Source organism: Trachypithecus francoisi, unplaced genomic scaffold, assembly GCF_009764315.1.
Source record: "Trachypithecus francoisi isolate TF-2019V2 unplaced genomic scaffold, Tfra_2.0 Lachesis_group15, whole genome shotgun sequence".
NCBI lineage: Eukaryota > Metazoa > Chordata > Mammalia > Primates > Cercopithecidae > Trachypithecus > Trachypithecus francoisi.
The window spans coordinates 39,977,670-39,994,529 of NW_022681460.1; the positions used below are offsets into that span (position 1 = coordinate 39,977,670).

Consider the following 16,860-nt stretch of genomic DNA (forward strand, 5'->3'; position numbering starts at 1 on the left):
GCTCAACACCACTTGGGAAGTGCAAAGGCTTGGGGCTTGCACCCTCTGAAGCCACAACCCAAGCTCTACCTTGGCCCCTTTTAGACATGACTAGAGCAGCTGGGATGCAGGACACCAACTCCCTAGGCTGCATATTGCAGGGGTGCCCTGAGCCTGGCCTATGAAGCCATGTTTTCCTCCTAGACCTCTGGTCCTCTGAGGAGAGGTCCTACTGCAAAGGTCTCTGGAGACAGTTTCTCCATTGCCCTATTGTCTTGGGGATTAACCTTAGGTTCCTTGTTACTTATGCAAATTTCTGCAGCAGGCTTGAATTTCTCCCCAGGAAATGGGGTTTTCTTTTCCATTGCATTGTCAGGCTACAAATTTTCCAAACTTTTATGCTATGCTTACTATTGAATGCTTTGTCACTTAGAAATTTCTTCCACTAGATACCCTAAATTATCTATCTTAAGTTCAAAGTTCCAAAGATCTCTACAGCAGGTGCAAAATGCTTCCTTTTATTTATTTATTTTTTTTAACAAATCCACGTTTATTTATTGATTTTTCGTTAGTTTAAATCCTTGAGGGGTACAGCATCACTCGGATTCTGTGTCCAATGGCCTTAGCAGGAAGATTGCTTCGGAATTTGGCACGAACCATGCCACTGTTTCCATGGGCCCGAGTTACCTTTCCCCAGATGACTCTGGTTTTATTTGGTTTGCCGCCTGGAGTCACTGTGTTGTTCTTTGCTTTGTATACGTAAGCGCATCTCTTGCCCAAATAGAATTCTGTTTCATCTCGGGCATAAACACCTTCAATTTTAAGAAGAGCTGTGTGTTCCCTTTGGTTCCGGAGACTCCGCTTATAGCCGGCAAAAATGGCCTTGGACCACAGCCTTCCAGACATAGTTCCTTTTAGAAGTCCCGTTCCCAGCAGTTCTCCACAGGAGCCAAGATGGCGGGAAGAGAAAGACCAATGCTTCCTATTTCTTTGCTAAAGCATGACGAGTCACCTTTGCTCCAGTTCTCAACTGGAGCCTGGACTTTATTGTCCATATCACTACCAGCATTTTGGTCAAAGCCATTTAACAAGTCTCTAGGAAGTTCCAAACTTTCCCACATCTTCCTGTCTTCTTCTGTGCCCTCCAAACTCTTCAAACTTCTGCCTGTTAGTTCCAAAGTCACTTCCACATTTTCAGGTATCTTAATAGAAATACCGCCACTCTGCCAGTACCAGTTTACTGTATTAGCCCATTTTCATACTGTTATGAAGAAATACCTGAGACAGAGTAATTTATAAAGAAAAAGAAGTTTAATAGACTCACAGTTCCACATGGCTAGGGAGGCCTCCCAATCATGGCAGAAGGCAAAGGAGGAGCAAAGGCATGTATTACATGCAGGAATGCAAGAGAGCATGAGCAAGGGAACAATCCTCTATAAAACCATCAGATCCCATGAGACTTATTCACTAGCATGAGAACAGCACAGGAAAACCGCACCCCTGGAACCTCCCACCAGGTCCCTCCCTGGTGAGAATTATGTGGGGATTATGGGAGCTACAATTCAAGATGAAATTTGAGTGAGGACACAGTCAAACCATATCACCATTCATCTGCTTGATGAATGGACACTTATATTGCTTAAAAATCTTGACTATTGTGAATAGCGCTGCAATAAACATGGGAGCGCAGGTATCTCTTCAATACACTAATTTCCTTTCTTTTGGGTATATACCTAAGAGTAGGATTGCTGGATTGTATGGTAGTTTTACTTTTAGTTTTTTTAGAAACCACAATGAGATACCATCTCACACCAGTTAGAATGGCAATCATTAAAAAATCAGGAAACAACAGGTGCTGGAGAGGATGTGGAGAAATAGAAACACTTTTACACTGTTGGTGGGACTGTAAACTAGTTCAACCATTGTGGAAAACAGTGTGGTGATTCCTCAAGGATCTAGAACTAGAAATACCATTTGACCCAGTCATCCCATTACTGGGTATATACCCAAAGTATTATAAATCATACTGCTATAAAGACACATGCACACGTATGTTTATTGCAGCACTATTCACAATAGCAAAGACTTGGAATCAACCCAAATGTCCATCAGTGACAGACTGGATTAAGAAAATGTGGCACATACACACCATGGAATATTATACAGCCATAAAAAAGGATGAGTTCATGTCTTTGTAGGGACATGGATGCAGCCGGAAACCATCATTCTCAGCAAACTATCGCAAGAACAGAAAACCAAACACCACATGTTCTCACTCATAGGTGGGAATTGAACAATGAGATCACTTGGACACAGGAAGGGGAACATCATACACTGGGGCCTATTGTGGCTGGGGGGAAGGATAGCATTAGGAGATATACCTAATGTAAATGACGAGTTAATGGGTGCAGTACACCAACATGGCACATGTATGCATATGTAAAAAACCTGCACGTTGTGCACATGTATCCTAGAACTTAAAGTATAATAATAATAAAAAAGAAACCTCCTAATGTTCTCCATAGTGGTTATATAGTTTACATTCCCTTTACAATGGACAAGAGTTCCTTTTTCTCCACATCCTACTCAGCATTTTTTATTGCCTGACTTTTGGATACAAGCCACTTTAACTGGGGTGAGATGATATCTCATTGTAATTTTGATTTGCATTTCTCTGATGATCAGTGGTGTTGAACACCTTTTCATATACCTGTTTGTTATTTATGTCTTCTTTTGAGAAATATCTATTCAGATCTTTTCCCCATTTTTCAATCAGATTATTAAATTTTTACCTATAGAGTTGTTTGAGTTCTATATATTCTGGCTTGAATCTCTTGTCAGATGAGTAGTTTGCAAATATTTTCTTCCCTTCTGTAGATTGCCTCTTTATTTTTTAAATTATTTTCTTTGCTTTGCAGAAGGTATTCTACTTAATCCCATTTGTTCACTTTTGCTTTGGCCGCCTGTGCTTGTAGAGTATTACTCAAGAAATGTTTACCTACCCCACCGTCCTGGAGAGGTTCCCCAATTTTCTCTTTTAGTATTTTCATAGTTTGATGTGTTATATTTAAGTCTTTAATACATTTTGATTTGATTTTTTATTCCAGAAAGAGATAGGTGTCCAGTTTCACTCACCTGCATATGGATATCCTGTTTCCCAGCTCCATTTATTGAAGAGACTGTCTTTCCCCAATATAGATTCTTGACACCTTTGTCAAAAATGAGTTCATTGTATACATATGGATTTATTTCTGGATTATCTATTCCATTCTACTGGTCTATGTGTCTGTCTTTATGCCAGTACCATGTCGTTTTGGTTACTATAGCTTTGCAGTATAATTGGAAATCAAGTAATGTGATTACTCCAGTTGTTTTGTTTGTTTGGGTTTTTTTTGTTTGTTTTTGCTTAGGATAACTTTGGATACTTGTGGTGTTTTGTGGTTCCATATAAATTTTAGGACTTTTTTTTTCTATTTCTGCAAAGAATGTCATGAATAATTTGACAATCTATAGATTGTTTTGGATAGTATGGACATTTTAACAATATTAATTCTTCTAATCCATGAATATAGAATATCTTTCTATTTTTGTATCTTCTTCAATTTCTTGCATCAGTGTTTTATAATTTTTATTGCAGAGATCTTTCACTTGTTTGCTTAAGTTAATTCCTTAATATTTAATTTTATTTGTAGCTATTGCAAATAGGATTATTTTCTTTCTTTCTTTCTTTTTTTTTTTTTTTTTAGGGAGTTTTATTCTTGTTGCCCAAGTTGGAGTGCAGTGGCGCGATCTTGGCTCACTGCAACCCCCGCCTCCTGGGTTCAAGCGATTTTCCTGCCTTAGCCTCCTGAGTAGCTGGGATTACAAGCATGCACCACCACACCTGGCTAATTTTTTGTATTTTTTTAGTAGAGACAGGGTTTCACCATGTTGGCCAGGCTGGCCTAGAACTCCTGACCTTAGAAGACCTGCCAGCCTTGGCCTCCCAAAGTGCTGGGATTACAGGTGTGAGCCACTACACCTGGCCCAGGATTATTTTCTTGATTTATTTTTCTTTCTTTCTTTTTTTTTTTTTTCTTTTTCTTTTTTTTTTTTTTTTTTGAGACGGAGTCTCACTCTGTGGCCTAGGCTGGAGTGCAGTGGTGAGATCTCGGCTCACTGCAAGCTCCGCCTCCTGGGTTCATGGCATTCTCCTGCCTCAGCCTCCCAAGTAGCTGGGACTACAGGCGCCCGCCACCGCACCCGGCTAATTTTGTTTTGCATTTTTTAGTAGAGATGGGGTTTCACAGTGTTAGTCAGGATGGCCTCTATCTCCTGACTTCGTGATCCGCCTGCCTCGGCCTCCCAAAGTGCTGGGATTACAGGCGTGAGCCACTGCGCCCGGCCGATTTATTTTTCAGATTGTTATCTGTTGGCATATAAAAACACTACATTTTTATTTTTTATTTCAGTAGTTTTTGAGGTACTGCCGGGTTTTGGTTGCATGGATCAGTGTCTTAGTGGTAATTTCTGAGATTTTGGTGCACCTGTCACCTGAGCAGTTTACACTGTACCAAATATGTAGCCTTTTGTCTCTTACCCCTCTCATACCCTTCCCCCTGAGTTCCCAAAATCTGTTATATCGTTCTTATGCCTTTGCATCCTCACAGCTTAACTTGCACTTATGAGTGAGAACAAATAATATTTCCTTTTCCATTCCTGAGCTATTTCACTTAGAATAATGGATTGCAGCTCCATCCAAGTTGCTGCAAAGACATTTTTTCTTTTTTATGGCTGAGTAGTATTCCATGGTATATATATATATATACACCACATTTTCTTTATTCACTTGTTGTTCAATGGGCATTTAGGTTAATTCCACATTTTTGCAATTGGAAATTGAACTGCTATAAACATGTGCATGTGCCTTTTTCATATAATGACTGCTTTTTATTTGGGTACATACCCAGTAGTGGGATTGCTGAATTGAATGGTGGTTCTACTTTTAGTTCTTTAAGGACTCTCCATACTGTTTTTTGTAGTGGTTGTGCTTACATTCCAACCAGCAGTGTAAAAGTGTTCCCTTTCCATGACATCTATGTCAATATTTATTATTTTTTTACTTTTTGATTATGGCAATTCTTGCAGGAGTAAGGTGGTATCTCATTGTGGTTTTAATTTGCATTTCTCTGATAATTAGTAATGATGTTGAGCTTTTTTTATATGTATATTGTGTTTTAAGGATTGCTTATTTATGTCCTTTGCCCACATTTTGATGACATTGTTTTTTTCTTGACAATTTGTTTGAGTTCCTTGTAGATTCTGGATATTAATGTTTTGTCAGATGCATAGTTTGTGAATATTTTCTCTCACCTTGTGAGTTGTCTGTTTCCTCTGTGGATTATTTATTTCACTATGTGGAAGCTTTTTAGTTTAAGGAGGTCCCATTTATTTATTTTTATTTTTGTTGCATTTGCTTTTGGAGTCTTGGTTATGAATTTTTTGAATAAGTCAAAGTCTGAAAGAAGTTTTCCAATGTTATCTTCTGGAGTTTTATGGTTTTAGGTCTTAGCTTTAAGTCTTTGATTCATCTTGAGTTAATTTTGCTATAAGGTAAGAGATGAGGAATCCAGTTGCATTCTTCTACATGTGGTTAGCAAGTTTTCCCAGAATCATTTTGAAGTGGATGTCATTTTCCCAATTTATGTTTTTGTATGCTTTGTAGATCAATTGGCTGCAAGTACTTGGCTTTATTGCTGGGTTCTCTATTCTGTTCCATTGGTCTATATGCTATTTTTATACAAGTACCATGTTGTTTTGGTGACTACAGCCTTGTAATATAATTTGAAGCCAAGTAACGTGATGCCTCCAGATTTGGTCTTATTGCTTAGTATTACTTTGGTTGTTTGGGTTCTTTTTGGTTTCATATGTATTGTAGAATTGTTTTTCCTAGTTCTGTGAAAGATGTTGATGATATTTTGATGAGAATTGTATTAAATCTGTAGATTGCTTTGGGAAGTATGGTCATTTTCATAATATTGATTCTACCCATTCATAAGCATGGGGTTGTTTTTATTTGTTTGTTTCATCTATGATTTCTTTCAGCAGTATTTTGTAGTTTTCTTTGTAGAGATCTTTTGCCTCCTTGGTTAAGTATATTCCTAAGTTTGTTTGTTTGCTTGCTTTTTTGCAGCTGTCGTAAAAGAGATTGAGGTCTTTTTAAATTTTCATTATTTTTTTAAGTTCTTGGGTACAGGTACAGGATGTACAGTTTGTTACATAGATAAACGTGTGCCATGGTGATTTGCTGCACCTATCAACCCATCACCTATTAAGCTCAGCATGCATTAGCTATTTTTCCTGATGATCTCCCTCTCACCCACCCCAACCTTCGACAGACCCCAGTGTGTGTTATTCCCCTCCCTGTGTCTATTGTTCTCATTGTTCAGTTCCCACTTATAAGTGAGAACATGCCGTGTTTGGTTTTCTGTTCTTACGTTAGTTCGCTGACGATAACGGCTTCCAGCTCCAACCATGTCCCTGCAGGGGACATAATCTCACTCTTTTTTATGGCTGCATAGTATTCCATGGTGTATCTGTACCATATTTTCTTTATCTGGTCTATCACTAATGGCCATTTAGGTTGATTCCATGTCTTTGCTATTGTGAATGGTACTGCAATGAACATACACATGCATGTATCTTTGTAATAGAATGACTCATATTCCTTTGGGTATACACCCAGTAATGGGATTGCTGGGTCAAATGGTAATTCTGGTTCTGGATGTTTGAGAAATCATCACACCATCTTCCACAGTGCTTGTACTAATTTACATTCCCACCAACAGTGTAAAAGTTTTCCAATTTCTCCCTAGCCATGCCAGCATCTGTTGTCTTGTGATTTTCCAATAATCGTCATTCTGACTGGCGTGAGATAGTATCTTCTTGTGGTTTTGATTTACATTTCTCTAATGATCGGTGATGTTGAGCTTTATTTCATATGTTTGTTTGCCTCATGAATGTCTTCTTTTGAGAAGTGTCTGTCCATGTTCTTTGCCCACTTTTTAATGAGGTTGTTTGTTTTTTTCTTATAAATTTGTTTGAGTTCCTTGTAGATTCTGGATATTAAACCATTATGACCTGGATATATTGCAAAAATTTTCTCACTCTGTAGGTTGCCTGTTCCCTCTGATGATAGTTTCTTTTGCTATGCAGAAGCTCTTTAGTTTAATTACATTCCATTTGTAAAATTTTGCTTTTGTTGCAATTGCTTTTGGTGATTTCACCAGGAAACCTTTGCCTGTGCTTATGTCATGAATGGTATTGCCTAGATTTCCTTCTAGGGTTTTATGCTTCTTTAAAGCATAAATCTCACAAGACCTATAAAACAAAAACATAATAAAATTTTTTAAAAAGGTATTCAGGCAACAAATGGCATCATGAATAAAATAGTACCTCACATCTCAATACTAACATTGAATGTAAATGGCCTAAATGCTCCACTTAAAAGATATAGAATGGCAGAGTGGGCGAGAATTAAGCAACCAACTATCTACTGTCTTCAAGAGACTCACCTAACACATAAGGACTCACATAATCTTAAGGTAAAGGAGTGGAAAAAGATATTTCATACAAATGGACACAAAAAGCAAAAAGAGTAGCTATTCTTATATCAGATAAAACAAACATTAAAGCAACAGCAGCTAAAAATGATAAAGAGGGACATTACATAATGATACAAGGATTTGTCCAACATAATCCTAAATATCACAATCCTAAATACATATGTACTTAACACTGGAGCTCCCAAATTTATAACAGCAACACAATAGTAGTGGGGGATTTCAGTACTTCACTGACAGCACTAGACAGGTCATCAAGACAGAAAGTCAACAACAACAACAACAACAACAAAATGGATTTCAAGTATACCCTAGAACAAATGGACTTAACAGATATTTACAGAACATTCTACCCAACAACTACAAATATACATTCTATTCATCTGTACATGGAACATTCTCCAAGATAAATGATATGACCAGCCACAAAAAAATCTCAATAAATTTAATAAAATTGAAATTATATCAGGTACTCCTCAGACCACCATGGAATAAAATATGAAATCAACTCATATGGAAGTAGCCTAAGTGCTCATCAGCCAATGAATGGATAAAGAAATTGTGGTATGTACACCATGGGATACTATTCAGTCATATAAAGGAGCAAAATAATGACATTCATTAACCTGGATGGAATTGGAGACCACTATTCTAAGTGAAGTAACCCAGAAATAGAAAATCAAACATTGTACTTTCTCACTCATAAGTGGTAGCTAATCTATGAAGATGCAAAGGCATAAGAATGATACAATGGACACTGGAGACTTAGGGGAAAGGGTAAGAGGAAGGTGAGGGATAAAAGATTACAGCTGTGACAAATGTTTGTTGCTTAAGCAACCCAGTTTACAGTATTTCATTGCATCAGCCTGAAATGACTAAGACAATCAAGGAGTACAGCTTGTCCTACAAACCTTTCTATTTTAAATCATTTTTTTTATTGTTGGGTTTTCTTTGTTTAGTTTTTAGAGACAAGGCATGGTCTCACATTGTTGCTCAGGCTGGAGTTCAGTGGCACAATCATGGCTTACTGCAGCTTTGATCTCCTGGGTTCAAGCAATTTTCCAACTTCAGCCTCTTGAGTAGCTGAGACTACCGGCAAGCACCACTGTGCCCAGCTAAGTTTTTCATTTATTTGTAGAGAGATGGTTTTACGATGTTGTTCTGGCTGGTCGCAACCTCCTGGCCTCCAGCCATCCTCCCATCTTGGCCTCCCAAACTGTGGAATACAAGCATTAATCATCATGCCTGGACTATAAATCACTTTTGATAGAAATACTGAGTATCTATCACCTTGAACAATCTATCATCTTGAAAAGCAAAGCAGGACAAGGCAAACTTAATAGAAGCATGAAAAAAATCTAAATTTTCATCTACTATTTCTTCCAACATTGTTTCTGTGCCATTAATGGATCTTTGCTCTTCTCCAAAGACTCCAAGTACAGACATTTTAACTGTATGTCATATGTATTGTATGCTCTTTCCATCCTTTTTTCTCTCTTTGCTTCAGCCTGGATATTCTTTTGACTATTTTTCAGTTCACTAATTTTCTTTATAACTGCATTTAATCTGCCATTAAAGCCATAAGTTAAATATTTAATTTTATTTTAGTTTTAAATTTTCATTCAATTCTTGCTAAAATTTTTAGTACTCTGATTAAATATGTCAACTTATAATTGAATGCCTTAAATATATTATCACAGTAATTTGTACATTTGTGTCTGTTATCTTTAATATCTGCATCTTGTTGTAATATATTTAGTTTTTTCCTTGGTCTTTAATCAGTTATGTTTACTTTTGTGTTTCATTGTTTCTTATTGTGTCAACATTATATGTGGAAATATCTAGAAATCATTTGAAAATGCAATTTTTTTTTTCTTCATCCACAATGAATTTTGTCTTTGACAGGAATAAGTCCAGAAGTATATCCCCTCAAACTAATCACAGACGGAAATGATTTTCAGGTGAGGTCAGGCTTTGTGAAATCTAGTCTTTGTTATCTTTATGCTTATTTTCAAAATATAAAGCTCTTCAGTGTTCCAAGTGAAAGCCTAGTTTATTTACTAGAATACTTACTTGTTGCCCTAATTCCAATGTTTGGAATTTGCCAATAGTATGAGATGCCTAGAAGTTCTGTATAGCTTCTAAGCCTCTCAGTCACTCTTTTCAAACTGGAGAGTGCATTGAAGGAGAAAGGTAAGACTAGTGTTTAACACACACCTCCCTGGTCTTTCTTTTCATATCATAGCCTTGCAAGCCCTCACTAACAAGATAGCTCTGCTAGTGCCTTTTGTCAGATTTTTTGTTCATAATTTTCCAACTATTTTAGTCATTTTACAACTGCTTAGATGTTCTTCAGTGGTCCAAATAAGCTAACTTACCATTTCTGGAAGTGGAACCCTTTCAAATAGTGTATTGTTAAAAGATAATAAAGGGAAAAAAATGTTTGGAACACAGAGTAGCAAAAAGTATTGTATAAGAAGGTCTAAATATGTTAATTAGGGGACAAAAAGTTAGAAAAATCACCTACCAAAGAAAGAGAAGTTTAGATGATACAAATGATAAAAAGGCAAAGGTGAAATACTCAACCTATGCATAACAGGAATTCAAAGGAAAGATGAATAGAAGAAATTAACAGTTCAGCAATTAATCAAGGAAAGCTTTTCCTCACTGAAGAAAAACATGGGTCTGCAAATCAAAAGATTAAAAATTTAGAGTTCTAGGCATAATTAATTTTAAAAGATGTGTATTGAGATGTATTCTGATGAAGTATCTGAACTTGGAGACTGGAAAAAAGAAAACAGAAAAACCTTCCATGAAAGCATTTTATTTTGGAAATAGTACAGAAAGAATGATTTTTTCATGAAGTTATTACTTATTGTTTTCTTACATAAAAGACACGAAAATTTAGCTTCATTTGCATCTCTACAATAATAAAAGCCTATATACTAAATTGACATCTAAGTACATCAAAAGTTTCTTTAGATTGATAACTACTGCTTGGTAACAATTTAGTGGTTGTGTTTGGGAAGAGCTATCATCATCTTTATTGTCAAGTTTATTATGAAAAACTTAGGGATAATGTCTTCATCTACCATAATCTATCATGATTTCATATTGTTCTGATTTTTCTTACCATGCTTTGTACTTTCACTCTGTTCATGAATGCACTTCACAGATTCAGGTTCTCATCAGAAATAGAATTTTTATGTTTATTTTAAAAGCCAAATGAGTAAGGTAAAGGAGGACAAGTAAAATAATAAAAATGAATAATTGAGGATATGTCTCTGAAAAAGTAACTTTGGTTGAAAATGGAAGGAAGCAATGTCATATGTTTCTAAATAAGCATTTAATAAAGCACAATTGCAGCACAAATTTGAATGGATTCAACTGATAATGCTGAGTTTTTGCTGGTTGAGAGTTAGCTGAAGTGGGAAAAAGAAGTAATGTTTTATAAGTGGTAACTTTTATTTAAGAATTTAAAAAGCAGCATATGCACCTCCTCAGACTTGGTAAACTATTACCCAGCCCTGTTGCTCTGTCTAATAGACTTGCCAAAGCCATGGGTGGATAAATGAGCATAGATTTTTAACATCATGGTATGTCCTGCTTTGTTTTACCCAGTATACTAATCTAACAGAAGTTGTTTTCTGGAGTACATAAAACACCAAATTTTTCATATATGCTTTGCATATATTTTCTTTTTAAGTAATATCTCTTTCTCTTTCACAGACATACAGTGTACACAGATATATACAGATGTACACAAAAAACTAGAACTAGAATTCTGCTGATTTCCATATATATATGTTTGTCATATATATGCACATGTGTATTATATATAGATGCATAAATGCATATACATCTACATATTTAATCTCAACAAAGATTCAACAATACTTTTCCAAGTCTCTAGATAAAAGACATTCCAGTAAAACGAACTATTCTTTACTGTCTAAAATAAACATAGGCAAGTTACAACTCAAGAGCATGTAACCCCTGTTCAAGAAATCTTGTTCTACATAATTTTTGTTTAAAGGGTTAGGAGATAGCTGGGTGTTGTGGTGCCTGTCTGTAATCCCAGCTACTAGGGCACTAAAGCATAAGGAGCTCTCGAATCCAGGAGTTTGAGACAGTAGTGACTTATTATTGTGTCTGTGAATATCCACTGCACTCCCACCTGGGCAACATAGTGAAAACCCGTCTCAAAAAGTAAATTTTAAAAAGAATTAAAAGGACAGGAAAAAATGTTAAAAATAAAGCTTAAATTTAAAAATGGTTGAAACAGCATTATGTGCATCTAAGAGCTGAATAATTAAGAGCAACAATGCTAGAATGAAAGTGCTTAGGCTTGAATTTCAGCTCTGCAATAAACATTCTCTCATATTCGACACTGATTAATAGAGAGAAAGGGCTTTAAATACGGTATAAAGTGTCAAAAATAGCCACTTGTACAATAAAAATAGAATGTAGACCTCCCAATTCACCAGAAGAGAAAAACAAGCCAACACACAGAGAGTCCAAATGGGCAAAACAGGAAAGAAAAAAGAGAAACTGGGAAGTCTGAAGAATAGAAAGCATACAACAAGTAAAACAGAAGAAAGTCTTTTCCTCATCCTCGTGCCACTACCTCTACCTTCCATTTCTGATTCCTAGAAAATGTCAAACTCCTTCCTGATTTCCATTGCATATCTAAGCAAGGAGAATAAAAGTAGGCATTTGGTACTGCAGCTAAACCTAAAGAAAAAGACAAAGGTGCTCCTAGCATAATAATGCACAGAACACATGCACTGTGCTGTATCTGTGTGGTATGTCTGATTGCTTTACAGCTTCCTCTCCCACAGAATCCAAAATACAACCACCCCCACACAATCCTAGCCCTATCTAAAATAGAAACAGCTGGAAGTAAATAATAATTCCTCTGAGGCTGAGGAGAAAACTGTAATCAATGGTCACCGAAGGTGAGAAAGAAAAAGCAGAGAAAGTCAAAAGAAGAAGGAGCTTTGAATTTCCTAGTGACTAGGAGAGGGGAAGCTTCACAAGGCAGCTTTGGAGCTGAGCCAGAAGAGCTGGAGGAGCGAGAGGAGTAGGAAGAGAAGCCACTCCTAAATCCTCAACCCCACTGGACTCTGTATGTGAGGGAATGTCGACTCCAGGCTGAAGTTCTGCTATATGCAGTCCACTGAATCTTGTACTTGTTCAGTTAAGCGTAAGGGCATTTAGTATTGAAAAGTTCCACCCCTCCTAGCTATCAGTAATAAGAATCTCAAAATTAGACACAGGTAAGATTTCACAGATAAATAAGGCTGTACCTTTGTGATGAAAATCTTTAATTTACTTATGGGCCTTTGAAGAGAGTGTGCCTCCTTAGTGACTGCATACCCTTGTATTAAGACATAGTACATTCCATTCGGGAGGCTGAGGCAGGAGAATGGCGTGAACCCGAGAGGCGGAGCTTGCAGTGAGCTGAGATCCGGCCACTGCACTCCAGCCTGGGCGACAGAGCCAGACTCTGTCTCAAAAAAAAAAAAAATAAAAATAAAAATAAAAAAATAAAAATAAAGACATAGTACATTCCTCAATCACTTATCCAAATGTTCAACAATTGGCCATTCAGCTCCACTGAATAAGAGTCTTCCAGTAGTCAGGGAAACCAGTTTAGAGAGCCCAGCCCTCTGGGGCATTAAAGGCTCTGCTATCCATCTTGAGACTCTCCTTTGGGTGAGCTTGACCCGTCCTCAATTTCTGATACTTCTTTGCTGTATTAGTGACAAATCCTTACCCACTGGAAGGCAAAGCTAAACATAACACCAACGTCTTGATGTTTTTATTTTTCTCCACTCTTTCAATGCCCTCCGCAGTATCAGGGCAACCAGTGGAAATTATTTCCTTAAATGTGACGTTGTCATGGCCCTAATAGTAAGCTTCTCCGTGGAAAACAGCATCAGTAGCCCCTATGTCCCGCTTCGTTTCACCCAGTATACTAATCTAACATCAGTAGCCCCTACTGATGCTGTTTTGAACTGATAGATCCTAGACACAGCTGTAGTTTGATTTAGACTTGTCAAATAAAATGTATTTGAATCTATGTGATTTCATTTTTTAAATCTCTTTATTATGACTAAATGCAATCTGGCATTCTGAATTGGATCCTGAGACAGTAAAGGAGAAAAAATGGTGAAATCTGGATGAAGTTTAGAATTCAGTTAAAGTGAAGTATCATTAGTTTCTTGACAAATGTACCATGGCAATATGAGCTGTTAACTTCAGAGGAAACAGGATCTCTCTGTATTGTGTTTGTATTTAATTTTTCCTTAAATCTAAAATTATTCTACATTAAAAGTTTATTTTTTAATAATCCCTTAACACATCAGGTCCAAGAAATAGACAATTTGAAGCCCTTTGTAGCAATTGGAGAAAACAGCTAAAACAAGTCACATTGTTTTGCACACAACAAAAGTCTTTAGAGAAGAGACAGCAGCTAACCTCTCTTCAGGCAGACTCTTCATAGATCAAATTTAACCTGCATTTAAATCTCAAGTAGACATTTTCTTGTATTCTCTGTTTTAATTTTTTTTAAAGTCAACTTTCTTCTAGTAATGGAGAAGTATTTTAATTTCAAAAATTCTTTAGGAGCAAAATAAATACAATAATCCAGAGGGATGGTACCTAGTCATCAGACTGCTGATGAATAAGATTTCTCACTGCCATTTCATGCCTACTAACAAAACTCTCAGGCATAGCTAATATAACAAAAAAACCAAATCTACTTGTTATGCAATATGTGTAAATGGGTTATATTTCCTCTGAGAACTAAAAACAAAATCCTAAGGCCCTCAACCAACCATACAGACTCCCTCTTGGCCAATGGGTCCCCAAAGAAACCTTAAAAACTGAGTTCCCAGCCATGACTTAACAGGGAGTCAGACATGCCTCATTATATCCCTTTCCCTTTGTGGCTTAGACACAACTAACCAACATTAACATTAAAATAGAAATCATAAGACTGATGATGGAACAGACTCCTTGTGGCAATAAGATACCAAATTATAAACAAGACCTAAACTCTTGCTAGGCAAGGGTTAAGTCACACTCCCATCCCCCACACTTAATAAACTGTGTGCTAACCGCCACGAGGTTTCTCTTTTTCTCTAGCAGCTAAACGAACACTGGCTTCAAGATAAGCAATATATTACCAATCACAACTTATTCACCACCAGACACTGACTGACCTCCTTCCCTGTTCCACAAGCCATAACTACAGCTTTGATTGGACAAGACTGATTTCAGTAACTTTCTTCTGATAAGAGGCTACCAACCACAGACTGGTTCTGGCAAGTTTACAGAAGATGCACACTGAGTGCCTTCATGTCCCTGCTTCACCTTTTGATGTGTAAGGCCTAATTGTAATACATTTAAATGTTAAGTCTCCACCCCAAAGTGAACATGAGACATACGTAGCATATATATTTCCTTACTTTCCTGTGTACATTCCCCTGATCATGAATATTAATAGCTATTCCTATAGCCTGTTTAATATATATACTTAGCCAGCACCTTCAGCATAAATTCCTGTCTCACCTTTCCTCCCTTGAAGTGCTTGTTTTCAGTCCCTGCCAGAGTCCCACTTCCCAACCTACAGGTTATAACCCTTTTTAAGAAATAAATCTAACCTTTTCTAAATTTATAGGCCTCATGATTTTATGTTGAGACCTCTTTAAAGCACAAAGATGCTTAATTTGAGTCCAAAAATAAAAACCAACTAAATACATTTCATAAGAAAAAAAAAAAAAACACAGAAGGACTTTTGGCTGCAAATGGCATAATGAGTTTACACTTTGAAAACTGCCTCTGTTTCAGAGATGTACAAATCACAGGAAAATAATATTAAAAGAAGAAAACTAAACAACTTAGCAGTTAAACATTTTGATGGTCTAGAAATGGACAGAAAAGCACAATGATCAATAGAGACCAAATGTACAGAATGGGTGGGCTCTGCAGCAGAAGTTGACAGTGGGAACAAAGAAAACTAGAAGACTGCCATCCTCCATGTAAAACCAGTGCCAGGCTCATGTTTTTTGGAAGCCAAAGTCTGGGTTTGGCTGCAAATCCTGAAAGAAAGCTTGAAAATAAATAAATAATATTATCATTAAAATAAGGAAAAAAATCTTATAGAGTGCTACCTGGGATTATAGTTCTATTTAGGGAGGCAGAAGACTTAGAAGAGCACTTGATCAGGACATAAAGCTAATGACCTTTCTCTCTCCCACAACTTTTCTCTGTCTACAGCATTCCAAACATTACCGTGGAAAATCAGCATTAAAAAATTGCAAGACCTGGTTTTGGATTAGGAATCAAGAGGCAGAGTGGGGGCAGCAGCAATACCATTTCTCAGAGATGGGTAAAGAAAGCAAAGCAAAGAAAAATCTCCCACTGAAAATTAATGTCATATTCCCCCAAAAAATAATCCATGATACATCTGTGGTAGGCAGAATTCTAAGATGACTCAAGATTTCTACTTCCTAGTTGATGTATCCTATGTAATTCTCTCTTTTTGAGTGTAGGCAGAACCTGCGAATATGATTAATGGCACTTTGGTGATTAAGTTACATTATATAGCAAAGGGGCAAACACTTTGCAGATATAATTAAGTTAAATCAATTGACTTGAGATCATGAAAAGAAAGATAATCCTTGATGGGCCTGACTTAATCAGGTGAGTTCTTTAAAAGAAGTCAAAGCTTCTATGTCCTGTTGGCCTTGAAGAAACAAGCCAACATTAGTTTTACAGCTGCAAGGACATAAATTCTGCTAACAGTGACTTGAGCTTGGAAGAGAACTCCAAGTCTCAGAGGAGGCTTCAGCCCTGCTGGACACCTTAATTGCAGCTGGTTAGATTCCGATCTAGATGTTCCTGGATTTCTAAAACATGAAAAGTGTAGGATAATAAATATGTGTCATTTTAAGCCACTTCATTTGTGGTGACTTTTTAAACAGCATTAAAAAAATAGAAATACCAGCACTGGGAGAGGCAACCAACAATATTAATAACTGGTATAGGAATTCACTTCAGGTGAAATTCATCCCATAAAATAGTTTAACAAAGACTTTAAAATACATTGCAAATATTCAACAGGATCAATGAAGGCATCACTTCAATTAAAAGCAGAAGAAAACAGAAAACTGAGTAGTAGTAAACAAAAACAAAATAAGAACATGTAAATTTCAAGATACTGTAAATATAAAATACAGTAATTGGAGTGAAATATGCAATGAGGAATAAA

General features: G+C 36.6%; 1 protein-coding gene across 1 annotated transcript; it reads right to left on the reverse strand.

Moving 5' to 3' along the window:
• Positions 1-517: 517 nt before the first annotated feature.
• On the reverse strand, positions 518-948 carry LOC117097107 (60S ribosomal protein L35a-like). The gene has a single exon (XM_033234653.1). It carries the CDS (start codon positions 883-885, stop codon positions 553-555), a length of 333 nt encoding a protein of 110 aa, XP_033090544.1. The 5' UTR covers positions 886-948; the 3' UTR covers positions 518-552.
• Positions 949-16,860: the final 15,912 nt, after the last annotated feature.